Source organism: Sminthopsis crassicaudata, chromosome 1 (genome assembly GCF_048593235.1).
Source record: "Sminthopsis crassicaudata isolate SCR6 chromosome 1, ASM4859323v1, whole genome shotgun sequence".
In the NCBI taxonomy this organism is placed as follows: domain Eukaryota; kingdom Metazoa; phylum Chordata; class Mammalia; order Dasyuromorphia; family Dasyuridae; genus Sminthopsis; species Sminthopsis crassicaudata.
The window spans coordinates 402,979,478-403,001,333 of NC_133617.1; the positions used below are offsets into that span (position 1 = coordinate 402,979,478).

General features: G+C 32.6%; 1 protein-coding gene across 1 annotated transcript; it reads right to left on the reverse strand.

The window, feature by feature from the left end:
- Positions 1-6,106: 6,106 nt before the first annotated feature.
- Positions 6,107-7,045, reverse strand: LOC141554694 (olfactory receptor 13D1-like). Its single transcript, XM_074286901.1, has one exon. It carries the CDS (start codon positions 7,043-7,045, stop codon positions 6,107-6,109), a length of 939 nt encoding a protein of 312 aa, XP_074143002.1.
- Positions 7,046-21,856: the final 14,811 nt, after the last annotated feature.

Consider the following 21,856-nt stretch of genomic DNA (forward strand, 5'->3'; position numbering starts at 1 on the left):
AGAAAAGATAATCTGAGGATTATTGGACTCCCTGAAAATGATGGGAAAAAAAAGAGCCTAAACACTATTTTGACGGAAATCATCAAAGAGAACCCCCACACACATAGTTGCAATAGATTCAGAAGGTAAAATAGTCATTGAAAGAATTCATTGAACACCTTCTGAAAGAAACTCTAAAATAAAAATTCCAAGGAATATTGTGGCTAAATTTCAGAACTATCAGATCAAGGAAAAAATATTACAAGCAGCCAGGAAAAAAAAAAAAAAAAAAGCAATTCAAATACTGACGAGCCACAATAAGGATCACTCAGAATCTAGCTGCTTCCACATTAAAGGATCGAAGGGCCTGGAAAAGGAAAAGAGTAATAAGGGAAAGGTAAAGAAAGGGGAAGGAATTCAAAAAGGAGTGGGAGGGATTCTAAAGAGGGATAGTTGCCTGAGGCAAACGGTACCCATACATTTAATATTGGGGAGGGGGATAAAGGGGGTAAGAAAAAGAAAAGCATAATCTGGGGGATAATATGATGGCAGAAAATACAGAATTAGTAATTTTAACCATAAATGTGAATGGGATGAACTCTCCCATAAAGCAGAGGTGGATAGCAGAATTCTACAATATATTGTTTATAGGAAACACATTTAAAACAGAGAAATACATACAGAGTAAAGGTAAAAGGCTGGAACAGAATCTATTATGCATCAGGTAAAGTCATAGAAGCAGGGATAGCCATCATTATCTCAGATCAAGCAAAAGCAAAACTTGATCTAATTAAAAGAGATAAGGAAGGAAATTATATCTTGCTAAAGAGTAGTGTAGACAATGAAGCAATATCAATACAAAACATATAGACATAAAGACCTCAAAATTAAATGCAGAAAGGCAGAAATAATAAATGCATTCTTTTTCAGATCACAAGGCAATAAAAACTACATTCAAGAAGAAGCTAGGGGTAAATAGACCAAAACATTATTGGAAACTAAGTAATCTCATCCAAAATAGTGATTGGGTGAAACAGCAAATCATAGACACAATTAATAATTTCACCCAAGAGAATGACAGCAATGCAACAACATACCAAAATTTGTGGGCTGTAGCCAAAATGGTAATAAGGAGAAATGTTATATTTCTAGAGGCTTACTTGAATAAATAGAGAAAGAGAAGATCAATGAATTGGGCTTACAACTTAAAAAGCTAAAAAAAAAAAAAAAAAAAAAAAAAAGACCAAATTAAAAACCCCTAATCAAATACTAAACTTGAAATTCTAAAATTAAAAGGAGAAATTAATAAAAGTTGTAAATAAAAAATCTGCTGAAGTAATAAATAAAATTAATAGTTGGCTTTATGAAAAAGCCAATAAAATAGATAAACCTTTAGTAAATTTGATTAGAAAAAGGAAAATCAAATTGTTAGTCTTAAAAATGAAATGAAAGAACTTTCCACTAATGAAGAGGAAATTAGAGCAATAATTAGGAGTTACTTTGCTCAATTTTATGCCAATAAATTTGATAACCTAAGTGAACCGGATGACTACCTTCAAAATATAGGCTTCCCAGATTAACAGAGGAGGAAGTAAATTGCTTAAATAGTTGCATTTTAAAAAAGAAATAGAACAAGCTATTAATCAACTCCCTAAGAAAAAATCCCAGGACCCCATGGATTTACACGTGAATTCTACCAAACATTTAAAGAACAATTAACTCCATTGTTATATAAACTATTTGAAAAAATAGGGAATGAAGGACTCCTATCAAATTCCTTTTATGATACATAAGTGGTGCTGATACCTAAATCAGGTAGGTTGAAAATAGAGAAAGAAAATTATAGATCAATCTCCCTAAGGAATATTGATGTTAAAATCTTATATAAAATATTAGCAAAAAGACTACAGAAAATCATCTCCAGGATAATGCACCATGACCAAGTAGGATTTACAATAAGAATGCAAGGCTGGTTGAATATTAGGAAAACTATTGGCATAATTGACTTTTTCAGTAACCAAATTAATATCAATAACCAAATAATCATATGATTATCTCAATAAATGCAGAAAAAGCATTTGATAAAATCAAACACTCATTCTATTTAAAACACTATAAAATATAGGAATAAATGGAATTTTCTTTAAAATAGTCAGTAGCATCTGCTTAAAATCATAAGCAAGCATCATATGTAATGGGAATAAACTGGAACCATTCCAAATAATATCAGGGGTGATACAAGGTTATCCACTATTACCATTACTATTCAGTGTTGCATTGCAATGTTAGCTTTGGCAGTAAAAGAAGACAGAGATTAAAGGAATTAGAATAGGTAATAAGGAAACCAAATTATCACTCTTTGAGGATGATATGATGGTATATTTAAAGAACCCTAGAGAATCAACTAAAAAAATCTATTAAAATAATCTACAAGTTTAGCAAAGTTGCAGAATACAAAATAAACCCACATAAGTCATCAGTATTCTTATATATCACTAACAAAACCCAACAGTTAGAGTTACAAAGATAAATGCCATTTAAAGTAACTGCCAATAGTATAAAATATTTAGGAATCTATCTGCCAAGGTAATCATATGATTTTTATTAATTTGGTTATTGATAAAGTCAATTATGCTAATAGTTTTCCTAATATTGAACCAGCCTTGCATTCCTGTTATAAATCCTACTTGGTCATAGTGTATTTTCCTGGAGATGATTTTCTGTAGTCTTTTTGCTAATATTTTATATAAGATTTTAACATCAATATTCATTAGGGAGATTGGTCTATATTTTTTTTTCTATGTTTTCATCCTTCCTGGTTTAGGCATCAGTACCTCTTATGTATTGTAAAAGGAATTTAGTAGGAGTCCTTCATTCCATATTTTTTCATATAGTTTACATAGTATTGGAGTTAATTGTTTTTCAAATGTTTGGTAAGATTCACGTGTAAATCTTTTTCTTAGGGAGTTGATTAATAGCTTGTTCTATTTCTTTTTCTAAAATGGGACTATTTAAGTAATTAATTTCCTCTTCTGTTAATCTGGGCAATCTACATTTTTGTAGGTATTCCTCCATTTCACTTAGGTTGTCAAATTTATTGACATAAGGTTGGGCAAAGAAAGTCCTAATAACTGCTCTAATTTCCTCTTCACTGGGGGATAGTTCTCCCATTTCAGTTTTTAGACTAACAATTTGATTTTCCTCTTTCCTTTTTCTAATCAAACTAACTAAAGGTCTATCTATTTTGTTGGTTTTTTCATAAAACCAACCCAATTTCGTTTATTAATTCAACAGGTTTTTTTTTTATTTACAATTTTATTAATCTCTCCAATTAATTTTAGAATTTTAAGTTTGGTATTTGAGGGCTCTTAATTTGTTGTTTTTCTAGTTTTTTAGCTGCAAGCCCAATTCATTGATCTTCTCTATATATATTTTATACAAGTAAGCATCTAGAGAGATAAAATTTCCCCTTATTACCTCTTTGGCTGCATTCCACAAATTTTGGTACATTGTCTCATTAATTTCATTCTTTTGGCTGAAATAATTGATTGTGTCTATGATTTTCTGTTTCACCCATTCATTCTTTAGGATGAGATTATTTAGTTTCCATTTACTTTTTGATCTAATTTCCCCTGGCCTTTTATTGAATTTAATTTTTATTTCATTGTGATCTGAAAAAAAATGCATTCACTATTTCTGCCTTTCTGCATTTAATTTTGAGGTTTTTATGTCCTAATATATGGTCAATTTTTGTATATGTTCCATGAACTACTGAGAAGAAAGTATACTCCTTTCTGTCTCCATTCAATTTTCTCCAAAGGTCTATCATACCTACCTTTTATATTATTGTATTGACCTCTTTAATTTCTTTCTTATTCATTTTGTGATTTGATTTATCTCATTCTGAGAGAGCAAGTTTGCGACTCCCTCTATTAGTTTTGCTGTCTATTTCTTCTTGTAGCTCTCTTAACTTCTCCTTTAGGAATTTCTATGCTATATCACTTGGTGCATATGTGTTTAGTATTGATATTGTTTCGTTATCTATGATACCCTTTAGCAAGATATAGTTTCCACCCAGCAGCGCTACTACTGGGATTATATCCCAAAGAAATACTAAAGAGCGGAAAGAGTCATATATGTGCCAAAATGTTTGTGGCAGCTCTTTTTGTTGTGGCTAGAAACTGGAAGATGAATGGATGTCCATCAGTTGGAGAATGGTTGGGTAAATTGTGGTATATGAAGGTTATGGAATATTATTGCTCTGTAAGAAAGGACCAGCAGGAGGAATACAGAGAGGCCTGGAGAGACTTAAATCAACTGATGCTGAGTGAAATGAGCAGAACCAGAAGATCACTGTACACTTCAACAACAATACTGTATGAGGATGTATTCTGATGGAAGTGGAAATCTTCAACATAAAGAAGATCCAACTCACTTCCAGTTGATCAATGATGGACAGAGGTAGCTACACCCAGAGAAGAAACACTGGGAAGTGAATGTAAATTGTTAGCACTAATATCTGTCTGCCCAGGTTGCATGTACCTTCTGATTCTAATGTTTATTGTGTAACAAGAAAATGGTATTCACACACATGTATTGTACCTAGACTATATTGTAACACATGTAAAATGTATGGGATTGCCTGTCATCGGGGGGAGGGAGGGGGGGTAATTTGGAAAAATGAATACAAAAATAAAGAAAAAAATTAAAAAAAAATAAAATTAAAAAAAAAAAGATATAGTTTCCTTCCTTATCTCTTTTAATTAGATTAAGTTTTGCTTTTGCTTGATCTGAGATCAGGATGGCTACCCTTGCTTTTTTTGTTTTACTTCACCTGAAGCATAATAAATTCTGTCCCAGTCTTTTACCTTTAGTTTGTATGCATCACTCTTCTTTAAATGTGTTTTTTGTAAACAACATATTGTAGGATTCTGGCTTTTAATTCAGTTTGCTATGCTTATGTTTTATGGGAAAATTCACCTCATTTACATTTACAGTTAAAACTACTAATTCTGTATTTCCTGCCATCTTATTAACCCCAAATTATACTTTTGTTTTTCCTTTTCCCCTTTCCCTTCTCCCCAGTATTTTACTTAGGGCACTACTTGCCTCAAGCAGCCCTCCACCTTTAGAGTTCCTCCTTCATTTTTATACCTTTCTCCTATTATTTCTGTTTTCCCTTCTATTTAGCCTACCCTTTCCCTTTTCTTCTTTTCCTTCCACACAAACAAAAAGACACAGGGAGACAGTGACAGAAACAAATAGACTGAGGGCCAGAGCGAGAGAGACATTAATGATGAAACAAAACTAACAAGTATAATGGTTTTGGTTATTATTATATAGAAGCAAGAAGAATGTTGGATAAATTAAGTGAGGTCAATTTATAGAGTGATTTCTCACTTAAAGATATTCAGAACATCACAAAATATGGAAATTGCATTGAATCTGTGCATCTATATCCTGCATTGGATAGAATGTTGTACTTGAAGTCAGGAATATCTAAGTTTAAATCTTACTTTTAATTTTTACTCAATGTGTGACTTAAGCAAGTATTTAACTTCTTGAATATTTGCAATTTGGCACAATTCATACCTTCCTCCCATAAGTCATATGAGAATCAAATATGATAATTTGTGTAAACTATTTATTAATCTTTTAACAATAGAGAAATGATAGCTATTATCATCATTATTATTACCTCAAAAGTCATTTTGTCCAACCCATATGTAAAAGAAACTTCTACTTCAACACTTCTAACATACCCAATAAGTGGTTAATTAATTCTACTTGGAGATCTTAAGTGAGGGAAACTTATTACTACTCATTTCACTTCAATGAAGTTCTGATTACTGGAAAATTTTGTCTAGCATTGCTTTCAACTTCTACCTTTTTGTTTTTAGTTTTATCATCAGAGTTCTACTAATGTAAATCTTAAATCCTTTATCTTTCCAAAGAGAAAAAATATATTATATATTTTCAATATAGTCCCCTCCATGATTATTCCCTATCATAGATGATCATAGTGAAGTGTAGCAGTACAGAAGAGAAACAACCAGGCTTTGAAAAGTGGATTCTAAATGCGGGTAGTTATTTTTTTTTCCTTATATGATTGGTATATTACAGTCTTTTATGTTCTCTGTGAGAAGATATTTTTGCTGAGCTTTTTCACAGCAGCTTTCACATCCTTGTTCCTCAGACTGTAAATGATGGGATTCAGCATAGGGATAACCACAGCATAGAAGAGAGCAATCAGCTCATCTGTTGCATAGGAATTTTTGGATTTTGGCTTCATGTACATAAAGAGGATGGTCCCATAAAACATAATCACTACAGTCAGATGAGAAGAGCAGGTAGAAAAGGCTTTTTTCCTTCCCTCAACAGAATTGATTCTCAAGATAGTAACAAGGATGAATAAGTAGGAGATGACTATGAATACCACTGGAGTCACTATTACAAAAATATTTGATATCACCATCATAACCACATTGAGGGAAATATCTTCACAGGCCAATTTCAACACAGCCAGTATCTCACATGTGAGATAGTCAATGACATTCCCACAAAATGTCAAACGCATAGCTAGGGAGGTTTGTATCACTGAAGTCAACCCACCTGCCATCCAACAACCAGTCACCATCTTCACAGAAAGCCCCTTGTTCATGATAATTGGATATCTTAGAGGGTTACAAATGGCCACATAACGATCAAATGCCATTACAGAAAGAAGCACACACTCAGTGGACCCCATAGCAAAGGAAAAGAACATTTGTAGTCCACATCCGATGAAGGAAATAGATTTTTCCTCTGAAAGGAAGTTAACAAGTAACAAGGGAATAGAAGCTGATGTATAGCAGATGTCCAGAAATGAGAGATTACTGAGGAAGAAATACATGGGAGTATGGAGATGGGAGTCCAGAATGATGATTGTAATGAGGAAACTGTTGCCCAGTAGGATTACAATGTACATGATAAGACATAACAGAAAGAAAACCAAATAAAAGACAGGGTAGCCAGCAAGACCATGAAGAAAGAACATAGTCACAGAGGTCTTATTGTGTCTTTCCATTTGTTCTCTATCTTCCACCTACAATATTTCAAACAAGAAGATAAGTAATCTCTTTATCATACTACAGGGAATTCAAATATTATTTTAACTTTTGAGAATGCTATATTTAACACATGAATATAAATATAAAATATCAAGTATCCAAGTCAAATTTTACACATCTCCAGACTAGTGGTATCCAAAGCACTCTCACTTTCAATATAGCAATGTTTTACACACACACTCACACACAAATCTATGAATAGATTTTAACCCATCATTGGTTGTCTAAACCTAGGTATTGGTACTTTTAAAATAATGGTATCCTCATTGTTGGTGGAGTTGTGAAAGAATCCAGCCATTCTGGAGAGCAATTTGGAACTATGCCCAAAAAGTTATCAAACTGTGCATACCCTTTGACCCAGCAGCGCTACTACTGGGCTTATATCCCAAAGAAATACTAAAGAGCGGAAAGAGACATATATGTGCCAAAATGTTTGTGGCAGCTCTTTTTGTTGTAGCTAGAAACTGGAAGATGAATGGATGTCCATCAATTGGAGAATGGTTGGGTAAATTATGGTATATGAAGGTTATGGAATATTATTGCTCTGTAAGAAGTGACCAGCAGGAGGAATACAGAGAGGCTTGGAGAGACTTACATCAACTGATGCTGAGTGAAATGAACAGAACCAGAAGATCGCTGTACACTTCAATGCTGTATGAAGATGTATTCTGATGGAAGTGGATATCTTCAACATAAAGAAGATCCAACTCACTTCCAGTTTATCAATGATGGACAGAAATAACTACACCCAGAGAAGGAACACTGGGAAGTGAATGTAAATTGTTAGCAGTACTGTCTATCTACCCGGGTTACTTATACCTTTGGAATCTAATACTTAATGTGCAACAAGAAAATGGTATTTACACACATATATTGTATCTAGGTTATATTGTAACACATGTAAAATGTATGGGATTGCCTGTCATTGGGGAGAGGGAGTGGAGGGGGGGGATAATTTGGAAAAAATGAATACAAGGGATAATGTTATTTAAAAAATGCTCATGCATATATACTGTGGAAAAAAAATTCTAAATAAATAAAAAAATAATGGTATCCTTATATTGAGGTAGATTCACTAAACACATAAATTTGCTAAAAAGAGAGAAAGCAAGGCTAAGAAATATTGGTGAATATTTATAAACATAGTATCTAGTATAGTATAAATATCCAAGGATATGGAAATAAGTCATTGTAATTAAGCCTGTAATTTATTTACAATGTCTATAAAGTATCACAAAACCTATTCTGTCAATAGAATGGAATTAGGTTTCAAACCAATATAGCATCATATTCTGGGTTCAACAGGGTCCTAGTCCCTCATGGTATATTTTGACATATAGTTCCCCAGTCTTTTTATGGGACAAAGTAAAATTTGCTTATATGACCACCAGAAAGAATGAAAAGAATTGATTTTTTTGCTGAGGGAAATAGGTAAAAGAGAAGAAGAGAGACCAGAAAATTGTGTTTCTACTTAGGTCCTCCCCCATACTTCTTGTTTAATCTCCATTTACTATGATCTCTATCAATTCTTCTTAAGTTAAACCTTATGTTTAAAGCCTTAATTGTCCACTTTTGTCACACTTTGTGCCCAGTCTTAAGAAATTTGGAAATTGGCAGGAAGATTTTTACCTATTTTTATATGCAAGTCAGTTAACTATCACTTCTCTTCCTTTGGCAGAAGGAAAAAAAATTGTGTGAGACTTACATGTCCTTACATAGTACAAATTATAAAATATAGTTAAAAACCAGCCACATATCTAGCATCAGAATTCACCATTGGTTTCTTGCACTATATTGCTTTCTTCTTGACTTTTCTGTTTTTTCCTTTCAGATGTTGTCACACAACTCTTTCTGAATGGTCTCTACTCATTTTCACTCTTATTTCACATAACTCATTGGAATTTATCACGTATCATTTTTTTCCACTTAATTCAGTATATATTTAATATCACCTCACTGGACAGTAACTTCTTGGGATTAGGGACTATAACTTAATCTGTGTATCTATTCCATTGCAAATACAGTGTAAGTACTCAGTGTTGCTGAGTTACTTTTGTTTTTGTTATTTTACAGTCATGTTGGACTCTTTGTAACTTTACCTGGAGTTTTTTGGGCAGAGATATTGAAGTGCTTTGCCATTTCCTTGTCCAGTTCATTTTACAGATGAGAAATGGAGGGAAATAATATTAAGTGATGCCCAAGGTCACTCAGTAAGTGACACAGACCAGATTTGGACTCATGGAGAGCAAGTGATTCTGACAACGACTGGCCCTCCTTCCATTGAACCACCTAAATTTACTAAATTTTACTCAATGTTTCACCAGATTAACTCTAGATTATTTTATGTAAGAGGGACTCTTTCCAAACTAGCATTCTCTCTCCCTGGCCTCCTCTCTGACATCCCTTTGACTTTGAACCATTTCACACAATTTTAGGTATTTTCATTTACTATCTGAAGAGCATTCAGAGACTGGCATGGATCAGAACTAAGTCCATAGATATCTATACTCACTAGTTTCATTCATTCCCAAGTGCTTAATCATTTTGAAGGGATTTTCAGTAGGACAAACACTGTGCTCAGATTTTCTTGCCAGACTCAAGCAGACTGAAACAATTTTTAGTGACATATATAATCTTTAAGCAGAACTTTCACTGAGGGTTTGAAACAGAAGTCCCAAACAAAAGTTTATATTGCCCTAGAATACATACCTGGAATACCACTGTGTCACATGAAGTGCCATACATCCTTATGTATAGTGGGATGATTACATAATCATAATAATAATGTAATGCCTCTCTTCCTTTCCACACTTTCCTGTTCTTTTTCACACTTAATCTCTGCTTATATTGCATTCTTTCACAAACTGCCAATATTATGATTGTTAATAGCATGACCTTACACCTGACATCTTTGGAGCATAATACTCTGAATTTTAAAAGCTGTTATAATATGATTTAAGTTATTAATCTAGGTAAATCATGAGTGCTTATTAAATAATTATTAGAGATGTTAGCTTTATCTTTTCCTTTTTCCTTTACTTAACCAGAATTTATCAAGGATATATGTAAGCCAGTTAGCCTTCTAAGAAAAATGTGCTATGTTTTAAGCTTTAAAAGCAAACATAACAAAAATATGCTGAGTTTTAAAATTATATTTTCCTTCAGAAGGGAAATGCATTTCTGAAAGCTATCTTTAAGGATATGTTAAAATCCATGTTCTAGTTGTAATGTTTTAAAATCCTGCTCTTTTTCTACCACTTACACTAATGACTTTCCCCAATTATGACAGCCATCCACTATCAAAGGGAAGCTTCTATTTTCAATTTGCTTTGCTTCTCACACTATCTTTACTCTATCCAAAATGCATTTTAGTCTTGCTCCTACTTTCATCTATGGTGTTTGTCATTTATGGAGCAAGTTCTCTCTTTATGCTGAAACAACACTGACAATGGGAGGAACCTCAGTAAACAAATGCCTTATTATAGTCAGACAAGTATTCAATTCCAGAGATAATGAAAGGAAAGTCTACACAAAAGACTGTGGATAAGATCTCTGAAGTCATAAACATAAGAAAAGAAACATTAGTAGGAAAAGATCCTAGGGCATGTCTCTGTAGCAATTAATATTGCTTGTTGGACAGGAATGCTTAGTATCCACAGCTATTATTTCTTAGAATTAATAACTTAAAAGTTTGAAAAGCAATACTTAGGGTAGAGGAAGTGATATTAGTATTACCTCATATCTTATACTTGGGCTTTTAGATTATCTTGTCTCCAAAATTAGGGCTCCTGAATCTATTGTTTACTCCTTCTGCCAAATGTATATGGTATGGCAGAAATTTGATATTCAGTATGAGGAACTCATCAATAAAATTCATTTCAAAATTGTGTAGTCTTGAATTAGAATATCACTTAGTCCAAATTATGATGGATATTACAGACCTATTTACCTTTACACTGATCACAATTACTTTTGAGTTCTAGGTGTGTTTGTAGCCCATCATACCCTGCTGTCTTCCAGTGAAGGTTCAGAGATTTGTCACTCAGATAGTCATTTACAATTCATCATTATTACCTGAAAAATGGAAACATAGACATCATGACTCATCATACATATGATCTTGTTTAAGTTCAATAAGAAGAAGACTGGACCTGTTTCTAGCTAAGTTTCTGAAACCAAAATCCAATGAATCAGACCTTGGGATAAAATTTGACAACTGCTTCTGCAGGTGCTGTATAACTCATGAATTCCTTTGTAGCAATAATTGCTAAAGACCAAGAAAATGAATTTCTCTCCATCAAGGTGCTCAGTGCTATCAAATACTTCGATATCATAAATAACTATGGTTTTGTTTGGAGAAATGGCTTTAAAGAAGATGCATTTGTTTTTGTACTGTACCTTAAATACCATAGCCTTTCCTAATTGCAGCTGTTTCGCTTTGTTAGAAAATGAGTGCCAAGAGAACAGTGATAGCTTTTCTATTTTTTAATCCTTAGTGCTTAGTAAAATGTTCTTCACATAAGGGCTTAAGAAATGGTTTTCATTCAGACAAACATTTATTTATTTATTCCTTTATCTCTCTCTAACAGTCTGGATAATGGAGAAGCATTATTCCAGTTGCTCTACCATCTCTTCTACAACAGAGACCAAATTGATTTTTATCAAAAATAAAAAAAGATGCTATGGCAGAAATGCAAACAAGGTAGTTTAGCAAATCAATTTAGCTACTGTTTCCATAATATTCAATATGTGCTTCACACTCTGTGAAAAAGAAATTACCAGTCTTCAACTGAGAGCTTAATACCTGTTAATTTAAATCAGAGATTTAGTTCTCTATCTCTGTTTATTTGCACATTCTTTTGTTTTTGCAGAATTTTGACTTGTTAAAAGTTTTCTTACTCTGTCTTTTCTTTCTGTCTCAGATGATTTAGTTTAGAATCTACATTTGTGTCCTCCAAATCCAATACTCATATTTGATTGTTTAATCTAATCTATTCTTATCACTAGAGTCTTGCTTAGCACTGAGTTATTATTATGTCTTCAGTCTTTATATCCATTTACCTCTAGTTGGGAGATTGTCTTTCCTTTTAGATGTCAACACATCACAGATTGCTTTGCCTTGATTTTCTTTCTAAGGCAACTGATTATCTTCTACTTTAGAAAGCTTCTCAGTGTGATGATAGGTTTCCAAAAATCCTTCCTAATGGGGAGTTATGTTGTTCCAAACTTTTATGATCTTATGTACATTTCAGTCATGTGTTATTATTATATATAATTTCCAAAGTCCATTTATGTAAGGGAATAGACTTACTCCAAAGATGTATTGAACAAAAAGAAATCAAACTCGCTTTGGTCTGGGGAACATAGAAGAAAAGTATATTAAATCTCTTTCAAGAATTTTCCAAGGGATTACTCAATTTCATTTGGCCAAGGAACACAAGAAGAACTGCTGCTCCGACCCCCTAGTAGAAGCCTCCACAACTCTAAAAAAATCAACTACATTGTTTAGAAGCCAATTTAAATCTCTTTCTCTTAGGGATTGCTTTGTCCCCAAAGCAATTTAAAGTTCTGACTTGGATATATGTGTATAGTGAAATCTTTCTGCTACTTCAGGAACAGTGCCCCCAAGGCCCAATTACTTGGAACTTGTTACATTACACTATTTTAAGCAAAGTTTGCTTGAATCTTCAGTCTGGACTACAATATAGTTTATATTAGTTCAATTAGATGAAAGAAATCATTAAGGTGTCAAAAGGCTCATAGTTTTTTCATTAAGAAAAATACCTGTGATGGACTAAAGTCCCACCATTATCAGATTTTACCTTTGTGACCCTGAACAAAAATTTTCCTCTTACTCCTCTAGACAACTCTCTTAACACTATAAGCCCAACTACCTTGGTAGAGATGGTTTTTCATCGTGGTAACAAAGAGATGAATGAAATCAACAAGGTCAATTCCCATATCTATGAAAAAATACTTTGCTAGGTAATCATGTAGGCATTATGTTGTTATGCCACAGTCTCCTTGAGCTGTTCTACCTCAGTTTCCCTGCACTAGTTTCCCTCATTGTCCTGACTGAGTTTCCCTGCATTGTTCTATCTCAGTTTCCTTAACTGTTCTGACTCAGTCCCCTAAGTCATAAAACCCCCCTGGTTCATTAAGACTGAGGACCATTTGCTCTAAGGTTATAAATTGTCAATGGAAGATGAGGAGCAGATCAGACTTCCTGGCTCCTAGCTCCTTCTGCCCCCAAGAATTTATGACACTGCCCCTCTAAAATATTCCAAAAGATAAGACTATCTCGGATACTTCACTGACATCTTTACTTCTGTTATTCAAACATCCTGACTCTGGCTTTTAGTAAAAATTTACAACTCCCCGCCCCCATCCTGAAAAGGCTTCTAATTTTCCCGCTTTTTCCTTTCCTTTGTCTGAAGAGGTATAAAAGTGTTTATAGTTCCCCCATTCATTACTGGATACTTTGAGACAAGAGTCCTGTCCAGTCAATTAAACTCTCCAATTAATAAAATATTAAAAAAACTCTCTAATCTCTATCTTGCCTCAGTTTCTCCAGCATTACAATGTGTCAAAGAATAATAAAAAAATGAACAAAATAATACTTTCCACACAAATAAAGTCAGACCTAAGCAACTGGAAAAATATCAAGTGTTCGTAGATAGGTCAAGCAAATATAATAAAGATGATAATACTATCTAAACTAATCTATTTATTTATTGCTATACCAATCAAACTCTGAAGAAACTATTTTGTAGACTTAGTAAAAATAACAACAAAATTAATTTGGAAGAACAAAAGATCAAGAATTTCAATAAAATTAATGGAAAAATGCAAATAAAGGTGGCCTAGCTATATAAGATCTAAAACTGTATTATAAAGCAGTGGTCATCAAAACCATTTGGTACTGGCTAAGAAATAGAGCAGTTGATCAGTGGAATAGGTTAGTTTTATAGGAAAAATAGTCAATAATTATAGCAATCTAGCATTTGACAATTCCAAAGACCCCAGCTTTTTGGATAAGAATTCACTACTTAACAAAAACTGATGGAAATATTGGAAATTACTATGGCACAAACTAGGCATTGACCCACACATAACACCACATACCAAGACAAGGTCTAAATAAGTTCATGATCTAGACATAAAAATGATATTATAAACAAATTGGAAGAACAGAGAATAGTTTCCTTCTTAGATCTGTGGAGGAGAAAGGAATCTGTCACCAAAGAAGAACTAGAGATCATTATTGATCACAAAATAGATAATAATGATTTTATTCAGTTAAAAACTTTTTATACAAACAAAACTAATCCAGACAAGATAAGAAAAGAAGCAATAAACTGGGAAAACATTTTTACATTCAAAGGTTCTGATAAAGGCCTAATTTTTAAAATATGTAGAGAATTGACTCAAATTTATAAGAAAGCAATATTAGTATATATGTCCAAACAGTCATTTTGCTGTTCAAAAAGAGTTGGATTTTGAAATAGTGTACCATTAGCCTGCGAAGTAAATCAAAAATGCAGGTGGACAAAGGTAGAGGGATTGGGAATTCTATGTAGTGCTTCATAGTCATCTCCCAGAGTTCTTTTGCTGGATGTGGCTGGTTCAGTTCATTACTGCTCTATTGGAACTGATTTGGTTCATCTCATTGTTGAAGAGGGCCTCATCCATCAGAATTGATCATCATATAGTATTGTTGTTGAGGTATACAACGATCTCTTGGTCCTACTCATTTCACTCAACATCAGTTCATGTAAGTCTCTCCCGGCCTTTCTGAAATCATCCTATTGGTCATTTCTTACAGAACAATAATATTCTATAATATTCATATACCAAAATTTATTCAGCCATTCTCCAATTACTGGGTATCCATGTAGTTTCCAGTTTCTGGCCACTACAAAGAGGGCTGCGACAAACATTCTTGCATATACAGGTCCGTTTCCCTTCTTTAAGATCTCTTTGGGATATAAACCCAATAGTTTATACTGCTGGGTCAAAGGGTATGCACAGTTGGATAACTTTTTGAGCATAGTTCCAAATCATTCTCCAGAATGGCTGGATGTATTCACAATTTCACCAACAATGTATCAGTGTCCCTGTTTTCCCACATCTCTGCCAACATTGTGCATTATCTTTCCCTGTCATTCTAGCTAAGCTGATAGGTGTGTAGTGATATCTCAAAGTTGTCTTAATTTGCATTTCTCTGATTAATAATGACTTGGAGTATCTTTTCATATGGCTAGAAATAGTTTCAATTTCTTCATCTCAGACTTGGCTATCATTATCCTTTGACCATTTATCAATTGGAGAATGGTTTGATTTCTTATAAATTAGAGTCAATTCTCTATATATTTTGGAAATTAGGCCTTTATCAAAACCTCTGACTGTAAAAATGTTTTCCCAGTTTATTATTTCCCTTCTAATCTTATCTGCATTAGTTTTGTTTGTACAAAAACTTTTCAATTTGATATAATCAAAGTTTTTTTTTTTTTTTTTTTTTTTTTACTTTGTGATCAATAATGATCTCTAGTTCTTCTTTGGACATAAATTCATTCCTCTTCCACAGGTCTGAGAGGTAAGCTATTCTATGTTCCTCTAATTTATTTATAATCTCATTCTTTATGCCTAGGTCATGAACCCATTTTGACCTAATCTTGGTGTATGGTGTTAAGTGTAGGCCAATGCCTATTTTCTGCCATATTAATTTCCAATTTTCCCAGCAATTTTTGTCAAATATTGAGTTCTTATCCCAAAAGCTGGGTTCCTTGAGTTTGCCAAATACTAGATCATTAAAGTTATTGATTGTTTTGTCCTTTGGACCTAACCTATTTCACTTATCAACTAGTCTGTTTCTTAGCCAATACCAAATGGTTTTGGTAACTGCTGCTTTATAATATAATTTTAAATCTGGTACAGCTAGACCACTTTCATTTGATTTTTTTTTCATTAATTCCCTTGAAATTCTTGACCTTTTGTTTTTCCATATGAACTTTGTTGATATTTTTTCTAGGTCATTAAAATAGTTTTTTGGGAGTCTGATTGGTATAGCACTAAATAAATAGATTAGTTTAGGGAGTATTGTCATCTTTATTATATTTGCTTGCCCTATCCAAGAGCATTTAATATTTTTCCAATTGGTTAGATCATACTTAATTTGTATGGAAAGTGTTTTGTAGTTTTGCTTATATAGTTTCTGATTTTCCCTTGGCAGATAGAATCCTGATATTTTATACTATTGGTAGTTACTTTAAATGGAATTTCTCTTTGTAACTCTAACTGCTGTATTTTGTTAATGACATATAAGAATGCTGATGATTTATTTTGTATCCTGCAACTTTGCTAAAGGTGTGGATTATTTCTAATACTTTTTTAGTAGAATCTCTGGGGTTCTCTAAATATACCATCATATCATCAGCAAAGAGTGATAATTTGGTTTCCTCATTATCTACTCTAATTCCTTTAATCTCTTTCTCCACTCTTATGGCCAAAGCTAGCATTTCTAATACAATATTGAATAGTAATGGTGATAGTGGGCAACCTTGCTTCACCCCTGATCTTAGTGGGAGTGGTTGTAGTTTATCCCCATTACATATGATGGCTACTGATAGTTTTAAATAGATGTTACTGATTATTTTAAGGAAAAGTCAATTTATTCCTATACTCTCAAGTGTTTTTAATAGAAATGGATGTTGGATTTTATCAAATGCTTTTTCTGCATCCATTGAGATGATCATATTATTTTTGTTAGTTTGGTTATTAATATGGTCAATTATACTGATTGTTTTCCTAATATTGAACCAGCCCTGCATTCCTGGTATAAATCCTCCTTGATCATGATATATTATTTTGGGGATGATTTTCTGTAGTCTTTTTTAAGATATAGCATCAATATTCATTAGGGAGATTGGTCTATAGTTTTCTTTCTTCATTTTCAACCTACCTGGTTTGGGTATCAGTACCATGTCTGTGTCATAAAAGGAATTTGGTAGGGCTTCTTCATTCCTTATTTTTTCAAATAGTTTATATAGCATTGGGACTAATTGTTCTTTGAATGTTTGGTAGAATTCACATGTAAATCCATCTGGTCCTGGAGATTTTTTCTTAGGGAATTGATTAATAGCTTGCTCTATTTCTTTTTCTGAAATGGGATGATTTAAACAATTTACTTTCTCCTCTGTTAATCTGGGAAGCCTATTTTTTGGAGGTAGTCATCCATTTCATTTAGGTTATCAAATTTATTTGCATAAAGTTGGGCAAAATAATTCCTTAATATTTCTCTAATTTTCTCTTCATTGGTGGAATGTTCCCCCTTTTCATTTTTAAGACTAACAATTTGATTTTCCTCTCTCCTTTTTCTAATCAGATTTACCAAAGGTTTATCTATTTTATTGGTTTTTTCATAAAACCAACTCTTAGTTTTATTTATTAGTTTAATAGTTTTTTTACTTTCAATATTATTAATTTCTCTTTTTAATTTTAGAATTTCAAGTTTAATATTTGATTGGGGGTTTTAATTTGTTTTTTTTTTCTAGCTTTTTAAGTTGTAAGCCCAATTCATTGATCTTCTCTTTCTCTATTTTCTTCAAGTAAGCCTGTAAAGACATAACATTTCCCCTGATTACTGCTTTAGCTGCATCCCACAAGTTTTGGTATGATGTCTCATCATTGTCATTATCTTGAGTGAAATTATTAATTGTGACTATAATTTGCTGTTTCACCCAATCATTCTTTAAGATGAGATTATTTAGTTTCCAATTACTTTTTGGTCTATTTACCCCTAACTTTTTGTTGAATGTAGTTTTTATTGCATCATGATATGAAAAGAAAGCCTTTACTATTTCTGCCTTCCTGCATTTAATTTTGAGATCTTTATGTCCTAATATGTGGTCAATTTTTGTATAGGTTCCATGAACTGCTGAGAAGAAAGTATATTCCTTTCTATCGCCATTCAGTTTTCTCCAAAGGTCTATCATACCTAGTTTTTCTAATGTTCTATTTACTTTTTTAATTTCTTTCTTATTTGTTTTGTGGTTTGATTTGTCTAAATCTGAGAGTGCAAGATTGAGATCTCCCACTATTATAGTTTTGTTGTCTATTTCTTCTTGTAACTCTTTTAACTTCTCCTTTAGGAAGTTAGATGCTATACCACTTGGTGCATATATATTTAGTATTGATATTGCTTCACTATCTATGCTACCCTTTAGCAAGATATAGTTTCCTTCCTTATGCCTTTTGATTAGATCAATTTTTGCTTTTGCTTGATTTGAGATAAAGATAGCTATCCCTGCTTTTATTACTTCACCTGATGCATAATAGATTCAGCTCCAGCCTTTAACTTTTACTCTGTATGTATCTGCCTGCTTTAAATGTGTTTCTTTTAAACAACATATTGTAGGGTTCTGACTTTTGATCCAGTCTTCTATCCACCTCCGCTTAATGGGAGAGTTCATCCCATTCACATTTACAGTTAAAAATTACTAATTCTGTATTTCCTGCCATCATATTATCCCCAGATTATGATTTTTCTTTTGCCCCCCTGAACCTTTTCCCAGTATTAAACTTATGAGCCCCACTTGCATCATGCAGCCCTCCCTCTTTAATATCCTTCCCTCCACCTTTAAATCCCTTTCCCTTTGTTGTACCTTTCCCTTATTACTCTTTTCCTTTTCCCTTTTCCTCTCCCCCTTTTTAATGAGGTGAGAGAGAATATTCTGAAAAACCAATATGTCAATTATTTTCTCTTTGAGCCAATTCTGATGAGAGTAAAGTTCACACAATGTTCCTTACCCTCTCTCACTTCCCACAGATATGATAGGTTTTCTTTGCCTCTTTGTGGGATGTAGTTTCCCTCTTTTTATCTCCCCTTTCCCCTTTTTCTGACAGTATCCCCTTTCCATTTCTACTTTCCTTTTTTATTATATCAGTAAATTCAAATTATACATGTGGACTTTATGTATATCCACAACTGAAATATAGTTCTCAAGAGTTCCTTTTACCTTTTTCTGCTTCTCTTGAGTCCTATGATTGGAGATCAATTTTTTTGTTGTTTAGGTCTGGTTTTTTTCCTTAGAAACAAATGGAATTCATCTGCTTCATTAAATGTCCATCTTCTTCCATGGAAGAACATGCTAAACTTAGTTGGGTAGTTTATTCTTGGCTGCATTCCAAGTTATTTTGTCTTTTGGAATATCAGATTCCAGGCCCTTCGATCCTTTAAGGTAGAGGCAGGCAGATCTTGATTAACCCTTATTGTGGCACCTTGGTATTTGAATTGTTTTTCCCCTGTTGCTTGTACTATTTTTTCCTTAGTCTGATAGTTCCGAAATTTGGCCACAATGTTCTGTGGAGGTTTTTTGTTTTGTTTTGTTTTGTTTTGTTTTGTTTTAGGGTCTTTTTCAGAAGATGTTTGATGAATTCTTTCAATGCCTATTTTACCTTCTGGTTCTATTACCTCTAGGTAGTTCTCTTTGATGATTTCCTGTAAAATAGTATCTAGGCTCTTTTTTTCTTCATAATTTTCAGGAAGTCCAATAATCCTCAGATTATTTTTCCTAGATCTATTTTCCAGGTCTGTTGTTTTGCCAAGTAAATATTTGACATTTTTCTCCAGATTTTTTTTTTTTTTTTTGGTTTTGCTTGACTGATTCTTGTTGTCTCAACGAATCATTCATTTCTATTCAGTTCTGATTTTTATTGAGTTATTTTCTTCATTAGCTTTTTTTACTTCTTTCTGTATATGTCCAATTGAGTTTTTAAGTTAGTTGTTTTGCTCTATGAATTTTTTTTCCATTTCACTAAATTTGCTTTTTAGTGAGTTATTTTCTTTGTCCAATTCACAAATCCTACTTTCTTGGGAATTCTTTATCTTTTCCAGTTCACGGATCCTACATTCCTGTGATTTCTTTACTTTTTCCAATTCCCTAATTCTGTTTCCCTGCACTTTCTATGAATTCTTTACCTTTTCCAATTCACATTTCAGGAAGTTGTTTACCTTTTCCAATTCATATTTCATTGTTACTGCCATGAAGTTGTCAAATCACTGTAACTGAACTAAAAAGATAATCTTTGAGAGATACAACCACCACCTGGACCACTTAGACCATCATATTCCTTCAAGTTTCTGTGGCTACAACTTAGGACCCTGAACCTCCTATTTTAGTCAAGTTTTCTTTGCCATCATCTGAGAAGCAGTCCCTGGGGAGATGCAGCCAGGTAATTGCTATCTGCAAGAACTATAGCTACATCTACTGAAATCACAGAAAAGAAAGTTCTTTTGCCTAAAGTCTCTTGTATTGTCAATTGATTGAATATCAGAAACTGTTATGAGTTTATCAGTGAAAGTGACATTTAAGAGACATTACCATTTATTTGCTTTGCCATTTATTTTTAGGACCATGGGATTTTTCATATAACTTCTCTGTGTTTTGTTTTCCCTAAAAAAATATAAAATTCTTGAGAGCAAGTAATCTCTCATTTTTCACTTTATTTTTCTAAATTTATTCCCATGTTTTGCATATACTAAACACTTTAATGTGTTATTCATTCTATTTTTGCCTAAAGGTGAACTCATGCTACAAGCTTATTGTACTTGTCCTTTGTATGCTAGCAGTTGGAGATATTGGGAAGTAGATTAGTATAATGAGTTGAACCAGAACTTTCCATAGCTTCCATAGTTAACGCCATTCAGAAATAAGATAAATGTTGGAGATTTTGCCCAATTATCCTCATGATTGTATTATTTTCCTATGCTTATGTTGGCAAGAAGATATTTGAAATTATTTTCTTCTTTGCACTTTACTTGTTATGCCATGAATTAAAATCACCAAATAATTTTGATATAATTAAATTTGATATAATATATCATTATGATATAAATTTGATATAAATTTGATATATCATTATGATATAAATTTGATATAAATTTGATATAAATTTGATATAATTAGATTTGATATAATTAGATTTGATATAATTAGATATAATTTGATATAATTAGATATAATTTGATATAATTAGATTTGATATAATTAGATTTGATATAAATTTGATATAATTAGATTTGATATAAATTTGATATAATTAGATGGTTACAACATCCCTAAAGCTTTGAACATTGTTAACTTCCCAATAATTCTGTATAAAGATTTAAATGATGTTAGGGATTAGAAAGATTTCATTCCTCTAGACCTTCGCTGATCTGCCCAGAGATGAACATATATTTATTGGCAATATGCAAAGATTGAAATTAGATATTTGCACTGATGAGTTTTCTGTTATTTTCTGCCTTGTTTGTCTTTCTATTATTGTTGTCCTTTGGTAATTTGTTCTCTCAACTCTACTTTCTTCATATAAGATCAGTTCAAGGAAACTTCAAAGTTCTCTGAATTCTTCATACTCATCATCTCTTATTACAAAATAATTCTTCATTGCACTGATGTGTAGCAATTTATTCCATATTTTCCCAGTTCATGAGTAGTGATTTAGTTTTTTTACTCTTCCATAAAAAAACTTTGTTGCAAATATTTGTTGTCACATTTGCTTCAGGGTGCATGTACAATTTTTAAAATGTTTTCCTAATTTTTGCTTTTCTTTACAAATTTAGATGGGTATATCTCTGAATAAAAGAAAAACATCAATACCTTTAAAACAGTTCAAAGTATGAAACTAATAACAAATATGTTATTATTCATTCCACTTGCTTTAAGGTGTCCTTTCAAAAATCCTGAAGTTGGAATAGTTAAAATAAT